The sequence below is a fragment of the Thermobia domestica genome, chromosome 14, assembly GCF_964235325.1.
Source record: "Thermobia domestica chromosome 14, izTheDome1.hap1.1, whole genome shotgun sequence".
In the NCBI taxonomy this organism is placed as follows: Eukaryota; Metazoa; Arthropoda; class Insecta; order Zygentoma; family Lepismatidae; genus Thermobia; species Thermobia domestica.
This window is the reverse complement of record NC_137467.1, coordinates 74047419-74064592: the sequence shown is the minus strand read 5'-3', so window position 1 is coordinate 74064592 and position 17174 is coordinate 74047419. Positions and strand designations below refer to the sequence as shown.

At 35.1% G+C, this 17174-nt stretch overlaps 1 protein-coding gene across 1 annotated transcript in view; it reads right to left on the bottom strand.

Annotated features, from left to right (window-relative positions):
* SmD2 (small ribonucleoprotein particle protein SmD2) overlaps window positions 1-8177 on the bottom strand; it is a 32697-nt gene extending 24520 nt beyond the window's left edge. The window contains exon 1 of the mRNA XM_081738071.1: window positions 8020-8177. Coding sequence (XP_081594197.1) covers window positions 8020-8027 — 8 coding nt within the window. The 5' untranslated portion in view covers window positions 8028-8177. The remainder of the gene's footprint in view (window positions 1-8019) is intronic.
* Window positions 8178-17174: the final 8997 nt, after the last annotated feature.

Sequence of the window (17174 nt, the reverse complement as noted above, 5' to 3'; positions counted from 1 at the left end):
TCAACACACAAACTGTAACTTAATTTGGAATTATTATAATACATCCTCTTATAACATTTATCAATGCCCTATCCTCTGGGCATTTCTTAATAATCCGAGGATTTTTCTCGAAGTACTTACGCAACGAACTGTATAAAGAAGTTGGGATAAGAGGGGGGGGGGGGACAGACCAAACGCCACTTTTTTTTTTAAAAAATTCTGTCGTTAGTAATAATTATATTATATTATTATTATAATTATAATTATTATTATTATATTATTATTATTATATTATATTATTCAACTAACATAACTGTACCGAGGCATGTCTCGACTGGCGACGATTACGCAACTCCTCACATCAGTAACTATTTTTTTTTTTTTTCTATCTGTTCCAAGACAATATGAGAAAACAAACCCCATTAAAATTGAAATTATTATCTTGCACTTTTACAGTAAAAAACAGGGAGGAAAAACGTGCTGGAATGACGGAACTTCTATCTTTAGTTTGCTAATAGTTGCCTCTACCTTTATTAATTTAAACCATCAATGTTGACGAAATGGTATGTTCACAAATAATTCACAGAACTCACATAGACACTAAGCTTTGCTTAAGAAATCTCTAGTTCACTGATGAAAGACATGCAACAGAGTGAGATTTGGGTATGTTTTAGTTTCTCCTCCAATCTTGCAAATATAAGATCTCCAGTGTTACTTCACAAAACAGCTGAGCGAGCGAAGGGATTATTAGAAACCCGCAGGGCTCGTTTAAGTATTGGTTTCTATGAATATTCTGCACAAAGTGCACTCTTACCAGTTTCTTCTCTCAAACTGTGCAGTGTTGTTTAAAATCTCAACATCTTCAATTCTAAATTGTGACGTATCAAGATATCTTGATAATCAGAAACCGCAGCCTCCTTTTGATCTCTCTAACGCGGTCTTTAATCCTGATCTGACTTTTTGGGATAATTTTGGAACTGGGGGGCCAAAATCGGGTAAAATCACCACGTTTACAGGAGAAATTAGTTGATGTTACGTGTAGTGAAATCATGAAGTGTAGTTACTAAACACTAACCTAACCTACTTAGCCTAAATCATCAAAAACGGAAAATATAGGAAGTAAGTACGAATTTTAAGCGAAGAATTCTGCCTCCTCCCCCAAACTCCAAATATCCTAACCTAAACTAACGTAAACCTACCTAAACCATCAAAAAATACAGAAAATACACACACACACACACACACACAAAAGCACAAAATTTAAGCAAAATATTCTAGCCTCCCAGTTCCAAAAATATGTCGATTTTTTTCTCTCATCAGTGTACAGTATATCAATGAATACCGTGTCACAAATTTGGGAGATGATTACTTACATCAAAATGCAAGAAAAATTCTATCGAGGATGGGAGAAGAAACCCCTCCTTTCTGAATTACAAACTCGTCGGAAAAACGAAGCATTAAGTTTTAAAACACTCGGCTTCAAAAATATGGGACCTCGCAAGCAATTCAAGGAATTACACAGAATCCATGTAGTATGCACTCAATCTAAATATTACTGTTTCACAAACTCAAAAAGCAGGGTTGGCTGGTTTAAACCAACTGAAAAAACTGGTTTAAACCAAAAAACGAAAAATTTATGTAAAAGAGTAAGTATTCGTAAAATCTTGATGAACACACATTTGTGGGTTACCACGTTTCACTCCCGTATATTATTCGTATTATATTCAAACCTAAATTCCCCATTCATTACTCAAAGAGATTATACTACAAAAGCAACTTATTTTTTAATGTAAGTTTATGAGTGTTTCTTTTGTGATTTTTCAGTAGTTCATTATTATTGTTCTGCAATTGCAAGCAAAGAAAAATTCTAAATATTGTTTCGTTTTAATAATGTTTACTATTGATAAAATACATCGAAATGCTGTCCTTTATTTCGGGAGGGGGGGGGGGACATACAAACCGCATGAGAAGCATTTAATGAAATCAGAAGTACCTTTCGTATCTATTTATGTATAAATGGGTCAGAGCCAAAGTGCTCAAATAATTCGTATCTTTATTCACTTTTCTTACTGATATGTAAATTAAGTCTTTGTATTTCTTTAACTTGGACTAATAAAAGTCGTAGTGACCTAACTTGGGCTAATTAGTTCTTCTGTACTCTGCAGTACTTTGAAAACTATTCATATGTAATTATGTATAATGGTTTCACTTGTTCAACTGTTTATCATTTTGTCCTTCTGAAATGACTCTTGGCAATTACATTAACAGGTATGTAAAGATCAGTACAACGTATCAGGAGTCCTTCGTGAGTGAGTCGGCAGACGTATTGTATTTGTGGCCAATTAGTCCCAAATTCGAGTTCAAATGGAGGGCAATTTCGAATGTAAGTCGAGAAACGGTCTGTATTCTGCTTTAAGCTTATGTGACCCCTTCCAGCATAACCCGGTTGTTTAATAATAATACCAAGATGAAACAAACTTATTTCTGTCCATATGTGATATAAATACATAGAGCAAATTATTTAAACCAAAAAACCGGCTTTTGTTTTATTTTCAATAAAAAAACATGGTTTTTGCCAACCCTGTCAAAAAGTAATCATTTTCTCCTCCATGTAACTGTAGACTAGCAAATGCCACCACGTGTTACTGCGGACAATATTTTGAGTTCTTGTGAGTCTTTCATATAAAATTCGCCTGAACCCGAAATCTTACATGCAAATCTAAATACTCGTATGTGCATCTTAGTAAACTACTCTAATCCATCTTTCTTCGATTCTATGTCAAACATCGAAAAGCTGTGGAACAAGCTCCAAATATCAAATTTTGAATGCCTAGCCTTAAGGGATACAGAGATATAGTCTTCCGTAAGCCTCGTCCCTTTTCATTTCAATCTTTTTTTTTTTTTCTCTCTCTCTCTCGGTCAAATGTCAAAAAGCGCTGGAACAAGTTTTAAATAATTTAAGTCTAAATAGTGAATTTTATGCCTATCCTATAAGGAGTTTTGAGATATGCACATCTTATTATAGTAATTGCAACATCCATCCCTCTTTCTTTACTTCCAGTTAAATATAAAAAAATTCTGCAAGTATATTAAGTTATTTGAAATAAGTTTAAATATCAAATTTGATCCCCCGATACGGACATCTTACTCCAATAATTGCAACCTTGTCTTGTCTTCTTCACCGTTATCGGTGTTATTTAAAGGAGCATCAGCTTTAAGCCTAGTATGCTAAAAATGTGGATAAATTGAATTACTTGTACTGAAATTGTAACAAATTTTACAAATGGCGGAAGCGGCCATTTGCATTTTTTAGTCGATTTTCTAGTCGTATTACCTGTTATATATAGTAAGAAATATGTATTTAAATATAAACTGTTAGTTATGTAGGTTAAAGTATAGAAAGAACAATTAGTCGAATACAGGTAAAAGATGTATAGTCATAATCAGGTGTAAAAATAGTCAAAATCGAGGAGTTCCAGCGGGAAGAAGAGGGTCAGTTACCCAGATGTTCAGGGTGAAAACGTTGGATAAAGTGAAAAATAAATGAAATAAGTACGCATGTAGAGTAATTGAGAATGTATGTAAATGTTTTCATTGTAACGTACCGTCTATCGGTAACGTACATTGTTAGTTATTTTGTTGTTTGTGTGAATGGTCCCCACGTTGTAAAATCGTGCCATTCATTTTTGTTACTTGTTTAGCTTGACTTGTTCGTGAAGGTTATTTTAATGTTCTATTATGATCCGTTAATAATAATGTCAGAAAAGCCTCTAAATGGTGAGGTCTATACTATGTCTGTACCGCACCGTAAGTTAACGTAAAGATATGATTAAATCAAAATTAATTACAAATGTGATTTTAACCTTATATCAAATTCTTCTAAATTTTCTACATAAATTCGTATTAACATGATAAAAGCATAATTCTTATTATTTAAACTCACCCGTTATATACGTGATTACAATACATATGTGGGTAAATAAATTCATACATTAAGGCATGCTGTAACAACTAGCGGTTATCGTTCTTCAACTGTCGCGTGTTTGTTGCATGCTAAGTTCCAGGGGCAAATATGGTGACTCTCAGGTTGGAAGAAACGAATATGTGGGTGCGGGTGATTGGTTCCTTTGACGTGAAAGGAATGACAAATGTAAGTGAAATATACAAATATACCATTCTTAGTTTGGGAAATTATTAAAATAGTTGAATGTTTCGTAGTTGCTAATAATTTGTTAAGTTTGAAAATTAAAGAAAGTAAGTATGGTAAAAATTCTTAGTTTGCAAGATGAAAATATTGTGTTTAGCATGGGGTGTGTAATTGCCAGGTATTGAATGACGCACTACCTTCTCTATTAAGTGTGAAGTAATGTGATGCATTCAGAGCCCTCCACAAAAAAAAAAAAAAAAAAAAAAAAAAAAAAAAAAATCTTTACCAGCAAAACGCTATAGTAGGTGAAACCACTTCTAAATTTTATTCTTTCGGCACAACCTGCATCTATTTGGACAAAATTTGGAGGCTCTGAAGTCTATAAATTGAAAACATGTTTGGGTGATGTGTCACAGTAAATAACCACCTATGGACGCTACGAAGAATGAGTGGCGGGTGGTTCATTAGTTGTGGGTAACAGGAGCGTCATTTCAGATTTTGCTTGGGGGGAGGGGGGAGCAAGATCCCTTGATATAAGTAAAATTTCGCAGTTTTCACTGATTTTCTACTATTTTATTGATAACATCTGTATAAATCTCAAACGCAGGGGGGGGGGCAATTGTCCCTCCCTGCCCCCCCCCCTAAATGACGCCCCTGGTGGGTAACAACTATACTCTTCGGGAGCTCGGATTTCCATCTATGGTGAAGGCGAGGACCGGAAGAGTGGAGGTGATACAAACAACTCATAACAAGAAGGTAAAACCTTTCTTTATTTTTTTCCTGAATCATTTAGACTGGTGACGACTTGATTCATGGTACCAACTGCATGTATCACTTGTTTAAAAGTTTTGTGGACATCAGTAAGAAAGTCATGACTAATATCTGTGCTTAAATCTTTAAATTGCGTCACGCATCTTACGGATTCACCGCAGGGTTTTCAGCTAACCTAACCTCTATATTAACACTGTTCCGAAACTTTTACATGTAAACTATAGCACAATTCACTATTTTAATTTTGATATATTTAATTCGGTACAACTAAAAATAATAGTCTCAGAAAATGCTTCCGTGAAGGTTATGTTAGGTCAACTTGTCAGTCTTCGAATACTATTTGTGTGCAGTATATTGATCCATGCGATAAAAATATTATGTTTGGATTATAATCAGGAAAGTGCAAACTCTGTCTTACATCGTATTTTTTTTTCTTCTTCATATCATCTGTATATATTGCATCTTCATTAATAGTAGTAATTATTGTAGTAATTACTAAGTTGAACGTGTCGTCCCATGGCTCATTATGTAGGCCAAGTTAAGAATATGCTACAAATATAAAATTTACGTTGTAACTGAAATGATAATGTAGTGTGTAATTGGGACATATAAGTAAGATGTGACAGAAGTGCACGGAACATTGAAATTTTAATTATTTTTTTTTTTAATCTCGCATTTTCGTATTTCTTAATGAAAGATGGATGGATCAATTTAAAATTATGATAATCATTATTGTATGAAATGTTATACCACTATGAATATAGTACAGTGAAGAGTAACTTAACTTTATTTACAATGCATATGTGTTTATTTCGTCTTTGTACCGGGAAGCTAAGATACAATTTTTACTATGATAACAATATGTTTACAATAAGCTATGGAATGATAAAATGTAAATATTGCCGTGTCAAGACATTTAGAACCAATTTATCTGAAAAAGGCATATTTTTTTAATACTTCTAAATTGTAATTTGATTCTGAATCTGAACCAATAAATACTAATTCCAAATTGAATTTATGATTTAAGTTCCGAAAGTCCTACTAAAATTTAATGGCAGATTAGATGATAATAATAATAATAATAATATATATATATATATATATATATATATATATATATATATTGTAAATTAGTGACGCACGTGTGCTAGATGGAACACTGATTAAAGTCTCATCGTTGGTCTACTACTTTAGCAAGAACCTGAGATGAACTTAAAAAAAAAATCCATTGCGTATGTAAATTAGAATTTTTTTTTTCTTTAGAACTTGGGCTCATTTGTTTTTATTTAATTAGAATTTAATCAAAACTGGCTTAATTCAGCCAGGAGACTGAATATTTAGTCTTTTCCTGTTTTAATAGAATTTAAGTCAGTTCCAAAATTGGCAATACTATCCAGGAATTTTTTTTTTTAATCAATAGTAAGTCGTAACATCATGAATATGTGTAAAGTGTGTAAATGGTGAACGATGAGAATTTTCCACTTTAACCATTTCCTCTTCGGCAGCTCACTATAGATGTTGTTTACGCTTTCACCCTCACCGCGGAACTCTGTTGCAACCTTACAGTTCAAAGTGCTTTCAAAACTATAAACAAATTGACGTTTGGAGAAGCACGTAGTACGCTGTTGCCACTTCGTGCACAACCCGGTAAGTCCATCAGCTGGAACCGTCCTACCAGTCTTAACGGAGAAGAAAATCTTTAAATATTGGTTTGTTTGGAAGGATGAAAGGATATGTTTGTTATCCCAGTTTGTACTTGTTGGGAAGGGAGGGCTGTGTGAAATCACTTCCATGTGTGTATATATATCTATATATATATATATATATATATATATATATATATATATATATATATATATATATATATATATATATATATATCATAAATGTCATTTTAGCAGCAGTGGGGGGGAGAGTTTCCTTGGCAACAGATAATATTCGTCGGCGGCAATTCAAAACCTGCTATGTGCATTTTGCAGAAGCGAAAAACAGTATCCTGGTTAGCTTTTTGGCTTTATAAAAGTGATGTTATAAGTAATATTTGATGCTGCACGTAACTTGATACCTTTTCAAGTAACTTGAGAAGGTACCAGTTACGTGCAGCATCAAATATTACTTATAACATCACTTTTATAAAGCCAAAAAGCTAACCAGGATACTGTTTTTCGCTTCTCCTGCAAAATGCACATAGCAGGTTTTGAATTGCCGCCGACGATATACATAAATCGCATCTATCCTGCTGAAAATATGTTTTTACTAGCAGCAACATTGGAATGTTTAGGTCTGTTGCCAAGGAAACTCTACGCCCACTGCTGCTAAAATGACATTAGAAGCCCCGCAGGGGTTCGTTGGGTTCTGTTGTCGACATAAAATAGACAAATTAAAGACTCCCAAATTATTCCGTACATTTTACAATCTCTGGATCTGTATAGTAAAACGGCACCTTTAGTAGTTAGTAGCAACTTGTCACAAATTCTATGATAAATTCCATGGATGGTATTTAGTATTTACCCAACTCGTTTCTTGGCTTCAGAATCGGGTACCTTGTTTGTGTTTCAATTGTGATAAAGGTAGACAAAAAAGGGCCCTCTGGGGCTTCTAACTTCCTTCGCTCGCTAGATTGGGGGAGATACTAAATATCAGCCGAAATAATCGATGAAATAAAGAGATGGGTGATGTCTGTAACTCAACGATAAAACACTAAGTGTCACTTGATTTCCAAAGCGTTTACCGCTCTTATTGTCAGACTGTTACATCTCACCACGTGGTACTGACAGTATGTCAATAGTACAGAAACATGTACCGGTAGCTTCAAACGCATTACCTTTGCAATTTATTCTATTGTTTAATTTTAAAATAATACTTCCACATTTTTAAAAGTAGTTTCACGTCCTATGGTTATGCCTTTTATGGTCAAGGAGACGGATTATTGATGAAAGTTAACGATGTTTAATTAAATTTGCTTCAGAGGGAACCGAATCCTGAACCTTGACTACGTACTACACATACTTTATTTTACTGCGTAAATTTTTTAATACCGTGGAAATATTCATATCATCCAGTTACAAAGTATCAATAGAATATATTTAAACTATTTTTTACACATATAATGCATTACTTACGCAGCCATGGCTAGTTTTCTCGTACACCTCGCAACACTAGACGCCAACAGTTATTTGTTCTTCTTCTTCTTCAAGTGTACCGCGGAAGAATACGGGAAACTTCCACTTGGAACTTCCCTAACAAATGACAATAGATATGTAGAAAATAATGGCTATTATCCGCCAAAGCAGCGTTGCCATCGGTATCACTACAGATTATCGTAAGCAAATTTTAAATTATCGTTTCTGTCATAATGTTATCATACTCCTTTTTTACAGTCGCACTATCGACTATTATTATGTTTCTACTACAATAATCTGTGAAGCTATGTAGTTCAATAATCTATATGGAAGATTCGGATATTAGAAATCAATTCCTTAGCCATTGTGGGAACCTTTCTACTAACTACAAGTAACTAGTGGTTCGACTTCCTAAGGCCGCGCCTCCATTGCTTCCGAATGCGAATTTCCCATCACCTGTAAGTAAATTGGAGTGCCTCGACTAGTTCCGACCTGCGAAAACCGACGAAAAGATGCGAATGCGAACGATCCAAACAAGCTGGGATAGTTCGTCCGAATTCGTGCGAATGAAGGGTCGTCTGCAGAGGAATTGAGCGCTAGAAAATTTGTTTTGCGTGAAAGCACACGTCGTTGTGAGGTGCGGAGTTAAAAACAAAATAAATAAATGATAAAAATAAAGATGGAAATAGATGTTAATGCTTTAATAAATTGTGTTTTCGATAAAGTTCCATTGTGGAACCAAACTCATCCTGATTACACAAACGACACGTCGTGCACAAATTATGGGCAGATGTAAGCAAAGAACTTTGTGTGGAAGATATGTGTATTTTCTTTTGCTTTGTCATTAAAATTTGAAGATTTAATTAGTACACGAACCACAACAGTTTATTCAATTTATATTTCGTTTTTGTTCCTCAAATAATGATTTTACGAATACATGTAATTATTGACAAATATGTTTGAAATAGCAAAAATGGCACGTAGCCAAAGGGGGGTCCGGACACCCCCCCCCCTTCGAGACCAGAATTGAAAAAATTAAGGAAGGATGACAGAAAATGAAATGAGAAAAAGAAAGATCAGCGTTAAAAATTTTAAAAAAGAACTACAGAAAGCTTTTGGTAACTATCTTCTGAGGAGATTTGTATTATTTGAAATACATGGTAGCGAGGTGAGCGAGATATCCTGGAAGAGTCAGGGAATTTGAAATTTCTAGAAAAGATACAGAATTCTCAGAATGTCTGCTACTAGTCAGGGAGATATCAAGTTTCCGAAAGCATAGTGCCGTTGTGTAACAGCGTGGACATTTTTTATCATAATTTTTCGTCGTGGCATCCTTGCAAAATCAAACATGTTATTTCAAAAATAATTATCTACTGATCCTTTAGCCTGTCATTTGGAACCGACAGTAGTTGACGAAATAATAAAAACAAAAATTATATGGAAAAGGAGTTCTTTTAGCATTTGATTCAACAGAAAAAGGAACGCAGATACTGCAAAATATTTTATAAATATTGAGTATAAACTTTTGTAATAGTGAATATGTGCAGTACTTTTCATAATAGTTGAGACCATAATGAAAGGAAAATTGTTATATTTGAATGAACAAAGAAAGGAACGTAAATATTGTAAAATCTTTTTCAATACTTGTTTATTCTTTTATTACTCGAGATTTCTTCATAGTTTGTTATTAAAATACTTAGCAACACATCCTCACTTTATTGTCCTCACAAATCAATATATGTTGGTAGTAAAGTAGTTTACATTGATCAAGCTTATGAGTCTTCAGAATCTCATATCACGCCCTCCCCTCCCCCCGTTAGGAAATCCTGGCTAAACGAACCAATATATGTTCCAATAAAATACTTTAGAATGATCGAGCCCCTGGTGTTATGATCACAGTATTTCATGTCACGGACCCCCTCCCCCCTCCTTCACGAAATCCTGGCTACATGCCTGCCGTAGTTTTTACCTTCTACACTCTGTAAAGAAAAAATAGCGACACTCGCTCGGATATGGTTTTCACAACATACACTAACCAATATGAGTTTTTACATGAATTGCTGATGATATTACAATGCATATTCTTAATGAGCAGCTCATTCTTAATACTTGCGCCGGAGTTTCAGGTTTTTTATATGCATATAATGAATTTATATGCATATATTAGTAGCTATGTGTGTTTTCAGCAAAAACGACTGTGAGAAGAATTATACATAAAAGTATGAAAAATCAACAATAATAGCACAAAACAAAAAACGTAATTTCTTAAAAGTAAGACATATTGTGTACGAACATTGTGAGGTACAATACATCAAACTAGATTTCGTATGTGGACCATGGGCTTTAGGACTTGCAGGGGAATCGTCGAGGCCTTTTGGTGACAAGGCTATTGCAAAATGCAACCTTGATTTCATGGAATCACTCCCGGATTATCTGTTCCGGGAGTTCTATTCTATCCGAGATAGTTGTCTATTGAGTCTTCTGCTCATATCGACCCAAACTTTACAATTGGATGCATGTCAGGTGAGTTTGGAGGCCACATGAGTCTTTGAATAGTCATATTCTTACACCACGTATTAACGATTTTCGTTCATTGACATGAAACATTTACGTCCTGGAAAATGAAGTAGTCCATATCTTCTTCAGGAAAGTTATCTTTAGCTGTTCGAAGAATTTTACGTACCAGAATTTGAAGACATTTTTGTACATCAAATGACTCTTCACATATATCAATATTGTTCTGAGTCTTTGACACTGAAGCAAGCCCACACCATGACTCAGTAACTGAATATTTGCATCTCTTAAACAAAATCCGTATCAAGTTTCTCGCTCATTCGTATCCACAACTTCACATCACTATCGTTTCCAACTATTCTAAACATTTTAATGGAGAAAACAACATGCTTCCATTTGTCATAAGTCCAAGTAGCATATCGCCTCACAAACGTACGTGTTGAAGTCTTCAGTATTTTTGTTAGTTTCGACTTTCCAGACGGTTTTTTCTTCGTAATATCCTCCTCATACAGTTAAGACAATACAGTCGTACGACTGACTGCAGTTCCAAGATCAAAACGATTTTTTGGGGAAGTCATTCCTTAATTCTGCAGTGCCACTGATTTTATTTGGCGATCAGCTCTGGTTGATGCTTTCTTTTTTCTATTACACTGTTGACAATGGATGATTTCTTATACTATTTTTGCTTGTGAATTACTCTTTCTGCCGTCGAATGGTAAATTCTGAGTATTCCAGCCATCTCCCTTAACTTAGCTGTGCAAAGCAAGAAGTATGTCTTGTTCACGTGACAAGTCACATTTCTTACCAATCATACTTGTTTACAGTTCACATGTAGCAACAATTTCATACCAAAACAACACTGCACAACAACAATATTGCTACTTTCACTGTTCAAACAATTACAAAGCATAGAACAATCACAAAATGCTAATTACCTGGGCTTACACATCACAAATGCAATGCAGAATTCTCACCCCAATAATTTACGAGACGCTCTCAGGTGCCATCTGGAGAGAATATTACTGATACCTAAATAATTAGTAAGCACCATTGTACACCATAGGTGTCACAGATAATGGAAATGAATTATCACACTCATAATTTCCTTCTATTCCTCTTCTAGCCGGCTGCAACTATGGTTTTCTGTGTAAGTTTCCTTGAGAATTGAGGTGTCGCTATTTTTTCTTTACAGAGTGTATATCCGCCTGTGACGTTAAGTTCCAATAAACTGATCAACCAAACACCCAGTAATAACCGTTACGTGTGGTTTTTGATATAACACATATAAAGAAATGTATTAAATTTATTTCATAATTTTCAAATGCCGAAATTTACACTATAAACGTAAGGCGTATCGTTAAATATTTATAATCAGACCTACTTGTCTAGTAATATTACTTTACATGCGTTATTTATCTTTTTTAAGACGTTAATCTGAAATTTATTCGTCATATGGGTTCATTCCGTAACGATGTTTGAAATATTATGGAAAACCGCAACTCAACAACTCGAAAAAGCAATTGTAAGAGCCTTGACGCAAATATATACGGAAAGAGACCTATCTGAGCTCAAGATTCAAATCCTTTTCTATATATAAAAAAAAAAAAAGAAAAGAAAGAATGAATGAAAGAAAAAAGAAAGAAAACAGTATTCTCTCAATTTTAACTAACTGAGAGTTATTATTTGTAGGACCAAAATTTATTGAATAATCGTATTTTGCCTATTATTGTACACGAGTTATCGTACATAACATGAGTGAAATTATAGGTCGACTCAGTAATTATCATTTTTGTTAAGGTAGGTAGGAGAGTATGCGGAAAGAGAGGCTTCCATGTATTGCGGAAAGAGATAGCACGCGCCCCAAGGATCTGCCTATACAAGAAAATCGTGAAGCCATACATCACAGCTTCGCCACACCTACTCTGCCCACTCCGCGCCACTAAGATCGCAATGTTTCGAGCCAACAATCATGGCGGAAACGAGAGTAGCCGATCAGACGTGCCGGCTCAAATGATGCTCGGTTGTTTTTTGGCTTCATTGGGTGATATCAATAAAAATAAGTAACTACTCCTGAGAAGTCCTGCTCGAGAATCGGAGTAACTACAGCTGGAGTAATCTCCTCCCTCAATTTCGTATCAATAATCAAGTGAACTTTGTGGTGGACAAACACCGTGTGCGTGGATTTTCTCGGGGTTCTCCCGTTTCCTCCCACTTTCTTCATTCCACCTTTCATTCATTACTCATCATCACCGTCTCCTTTAGCCTAACCGGCATAACCGTGGGGCGTAAAACTCAAAGATTTCATTTTTTTTCGTATCAATAAAACAAGCCACTACTCAGGTCTAGTCTGCTCCAGATTTATGAACGTTTACTCGCACTTCCTCTGCACGTAGCACTGAGTGGTATCAATAAAAGAAGTGATTACTCATTTCTCCCATTCATCGCGCAGTCATTTCGTTGTTTTTAACCTATGGCGTAGTCAGTGGTGCCCACCCCCCTCATGTCCATGACGCACCCCCCCTCAGTTGCCTAACCGGAGGTGTTCTTCCATGAAAAAAAATCTTTTCGATTAATTTTACACCCTCTCAAATATATTTATATACATTTTTACCCCCCCCCCAAATATTTCAATGACGCAGTTTGCGTCATAGCCCTCCCTTGTGGGCACCCCTGGCGTAGTATCTTAAAAGCCATGAAACGGTCAAGTAGCAACGATAGCTTCAATCAAAGTGCATTTGTGGATATTGTAAAAGAGTTTCCAGTGGTACTTTCAAAGTCACAGCTACCAGAAAGTAAACGAAGGAAAGCCGAAACTTTGAAGGTAATTACAGTGAAATGCAACGAAATATCAAATACATCTACGACTGAGACACAAATTCAAAAGAGAATATTTAATATTCAAGCGAGAATAAAACAAAAATAAAAAAAGAAGAAAAAAACGGGAAAGAAGAAAGTAATACTGAAACCATGAGAATGAACCTATTTGAGCTGATGGATGTTGATTGGAATCCAGCAATATCAAGATTAACACGACAAGCGCATATCACGTGTTGTCCAAGGTCTTTGTAGATTGTTTGGCTTTAAGAACGAAATCAGACACTTGGCTCCTTTGTTTTCTTTTTAAAGAAGTCCAGCTACCCACGTCATAAATCACGTCCATCTGATTGCGTTTTCCACACTATACGTGTCCCCTTTCGCCTTGACATAAACAAAATACATTCTCATGTATACACCCTTTCTATCAACGTTGAGTTGAGTTGATTATTAGTTTAACGTCCTTTTCAGTAGCGTGCCTATATGAGACAGAACCCACTAATTAACGTGGAATCCAAACCACATGAGCTCCTGCCGGGAATCGAACGCGAGAGTAGTAGTCCCCCCGTTATGGCCGATTTGACCTTGATGACGTCATAGGTCAAAGGTCAATGACCTGGCCCGGGGTCAATGACCTAGGGGTACCTAGGACCACCCCCTCTAAATTTTGGCAGGGGTACCATGGCCCACCCCCTAAATTTTGGCAGGGGTACATAGGACCACCCCCCTTAAATTTTGGAAATTGCCAAATCTAAAAATTTGGTATGGTAGCCTAGGACCATAGTATGTACCTCTATTAGTATTGGGTGTCTATGTCGTTCCCTTTTATGGGTAAAAAATTGCCAAAAAGTCAAATTTTGGGGGTTTTTGACCTAATTTATCCCCTTTGATGAGGTATTATTACCATATATAGTTATATGGGCGTATACAGGGGTTCATTCCCTTTCATAAGACATGGGTATATTGGTGCACCCCTTGAAAAATTTGGGAGGGGTACCTTGGCCCACCCCTTAAATTTTGGAAATTGACCAATTTCAACATTTGGTATTATAGTACAGGACCCTAATATCTATTATGATAAATTTCGGTGGTCCACCTCGTTCCCTTTTAGGGGTACAAAATTGCCAAAAAATATAAACGTAAGCAATACGTTATACCACGTGTTTGGTTTTTGGTCGATTTTATCCCCTTTGATGAGGTGTTATTACCCTATATGGTTATATGGGCGTATACAGGGGTTCATTCCCTTTCATAAGACATGGGTATATTGGTGCACCCCTTGAAAAATTTGGGAGGGGTACCTTGGCCCACCACTTAAATTTTAGAAATTGACCAATTTAAACATTGGGTATTATAGTACAGGACCCTAATATGTATCGTGATAAATTTGGGTGGTCCACCTCATTCCCTTCTAGGGGTACAAAATTGCCAAAAATTCAAATTTCGGGGGGTTTTGACCTAATTTATCCCCTTGGATGAGGTATTATTACCCTATATAGTTATATGGGCGTATACAGGGGTTTATTACCTTTCATAAGACATGGGTACATTAATGCACCCCTTGAAAAATTTGGGAGGGGTACCTTGGCCCACCCCTTAAATTTTGGAAATTGACCAATTTAAACATTGGGTATTATAGTACAGGACCCTAATATGTATTATGATAAATTTGGGTGGTCCACCTCGTTTCCTTCTAGGGGTACAAATTGTCAAAATATAAACGTAAGCAATACGTTGTACCACGTGTTTGGTCTTTTGGCCCAATTTAACCTCTTGGATGAGGTTCTATTACCTTATATGGTTATATGGTTATGTATAGGGGTCTATTCCCTATCATAAGACATAGGTACATTTGTGCACTCCTTTAAAAATTTGGGAGGGGTACTTTGGCCCACCCCTTAAATTTTAGAAATTGCTCATTTTATATATTTGGTATTATAGTACTGGACCCTAACATGTATTATGATAAATTTGGATGGTCCACCTCGTTCCCTTTTAGGGGTACAAATTGTCAAAATATAAACGTAAGCAATACGTTGTACCACGTGTTTGGTCTTTTGGCCCAATTTAACCTCTTGGATGAGGTTCTATTACCTTATATGGTTATATGGTTATGTATAGGGGTCTATTCCCTATCATAAGACATAGGTACATTTGTGCACTCCTTTAAAAATTTGGGAGGGGTACTTTGGCCCACCCATTAAATTTTAGAAATTGCTCATTTTATATATTTGGTATTATAGTACTGGACCCTAACATGTATTATGATAAATTTGGGTGGTCCACCTCGTTCCCTTTTAGGGGTACAAATTGCCAAAATATAAACGTAAGCAATACGTTGTACCACGTGTTTGGTTTGACCTAAGTTATCCCCTTGGATGAGGTTCTATTACCTTATATGGTTATATGGTTATGTATAGGGGTCTATTCCCTATCATAAGACATAGGTACATTTGTGCACTCCTTTAAAAATTTGGGAGGGGTACTTTGGCCCACCCCTTTCAAAATTCGGTAAACGTTTTCTAGGACCCATTGGTGTTCCTCTTATGGCCAAATATTCAAAATTTAAATGTTATTGACCGGTTTTATTATTGAATAAGTACAGGATTTATTACTTTTTTTCATAAGACACAGGTGTATTTGTGTACCAATCTTAAATTTTGGGAGGGGTACATTTCTTATTGTCGTATCAATAATTGGTAATTGTTCTTTGGGTAAATCATTGTCAAATATGAGTATGATCACGTGATCAGTTATTAACCTATGATGGGATTAGGAGTCCAGGACATTGGTACATTAAAACTTTGTAGTATAATTTAAGAATTGTCAAATGAAATTACGTCATTGGTTTGATTATTCACGCCAAATATAAACGTAAGCAAGACGTTGTACCACGTGATTGTCCTTGATGAGGTAGTGTACAGGGATTCATTTCCTTTGTTGTGGTACTTCTTAAGTTTGAGTACACACACTTCTAGAAAACAGTTGGTTCTACTCAGGTAAACAATTGACGGACATTATTGACCTTATTGAACATATTAACTCTAAGACTTAGGTATATCAGGAGAAGTATTCTTTAAATTTGGGAATGGTGATAAGCAGAATTTTAACATAAGGCGCGAAATTAGAAACAATACATTGAACTTTAGTCACAGCTCATAGTCTAAGATCATTGGTGGTGATTGATTTGAAATCTGATAGCTATCCTTATTGAATCTTATGACTCATAGACGAAAGGCAATACATGCTACAACACTGGCAAAGTTATTGTTAATGCAATTTGATTGGTTGATCACTATCTTTCCTGCAATCTGATTGGTTGATCACTATCTTTCATGCAATCTGATTGGCTGATGATTTTCAAATCTTTGCTGTATTCAGTTTTAAGTTTTGTTTAACATTTAAAAATCTTGGTTTCGTTCAACATTTTGCACTCACTGATAAATATGATCAAAACCGTTTATTTGTTAATCGAATAGTTAAAAACCGGATAAAGTTTGACGGTTAACCGTGAAACGTAAATTTTTTTTAGTTTGAAATTTTTTTGCTTGAAATTTTTTTGTTTGAAAATTTTTTCGTTTCCAAATTTTTTTTGTTTCAAAATTTTGTTTGAGATTTTTTCGTTTGAAATTTTTTGTTTGAAAATTTTTTCGTTTGAAATTTTTTGTTTGAAAATTTTTGTTCGAAAATTTTGTTTAAAATTTTTTGTTTAAAATTTTTCGTTTCCAAATTTTTTGTTTGAAATTTTTTGTTTCAAAATTTTTGAATTTTTTGGTTTGAAATTTTTTGTTTGAATTTTTTTTTCGTTTCAAAATTTTGTTTCAAAG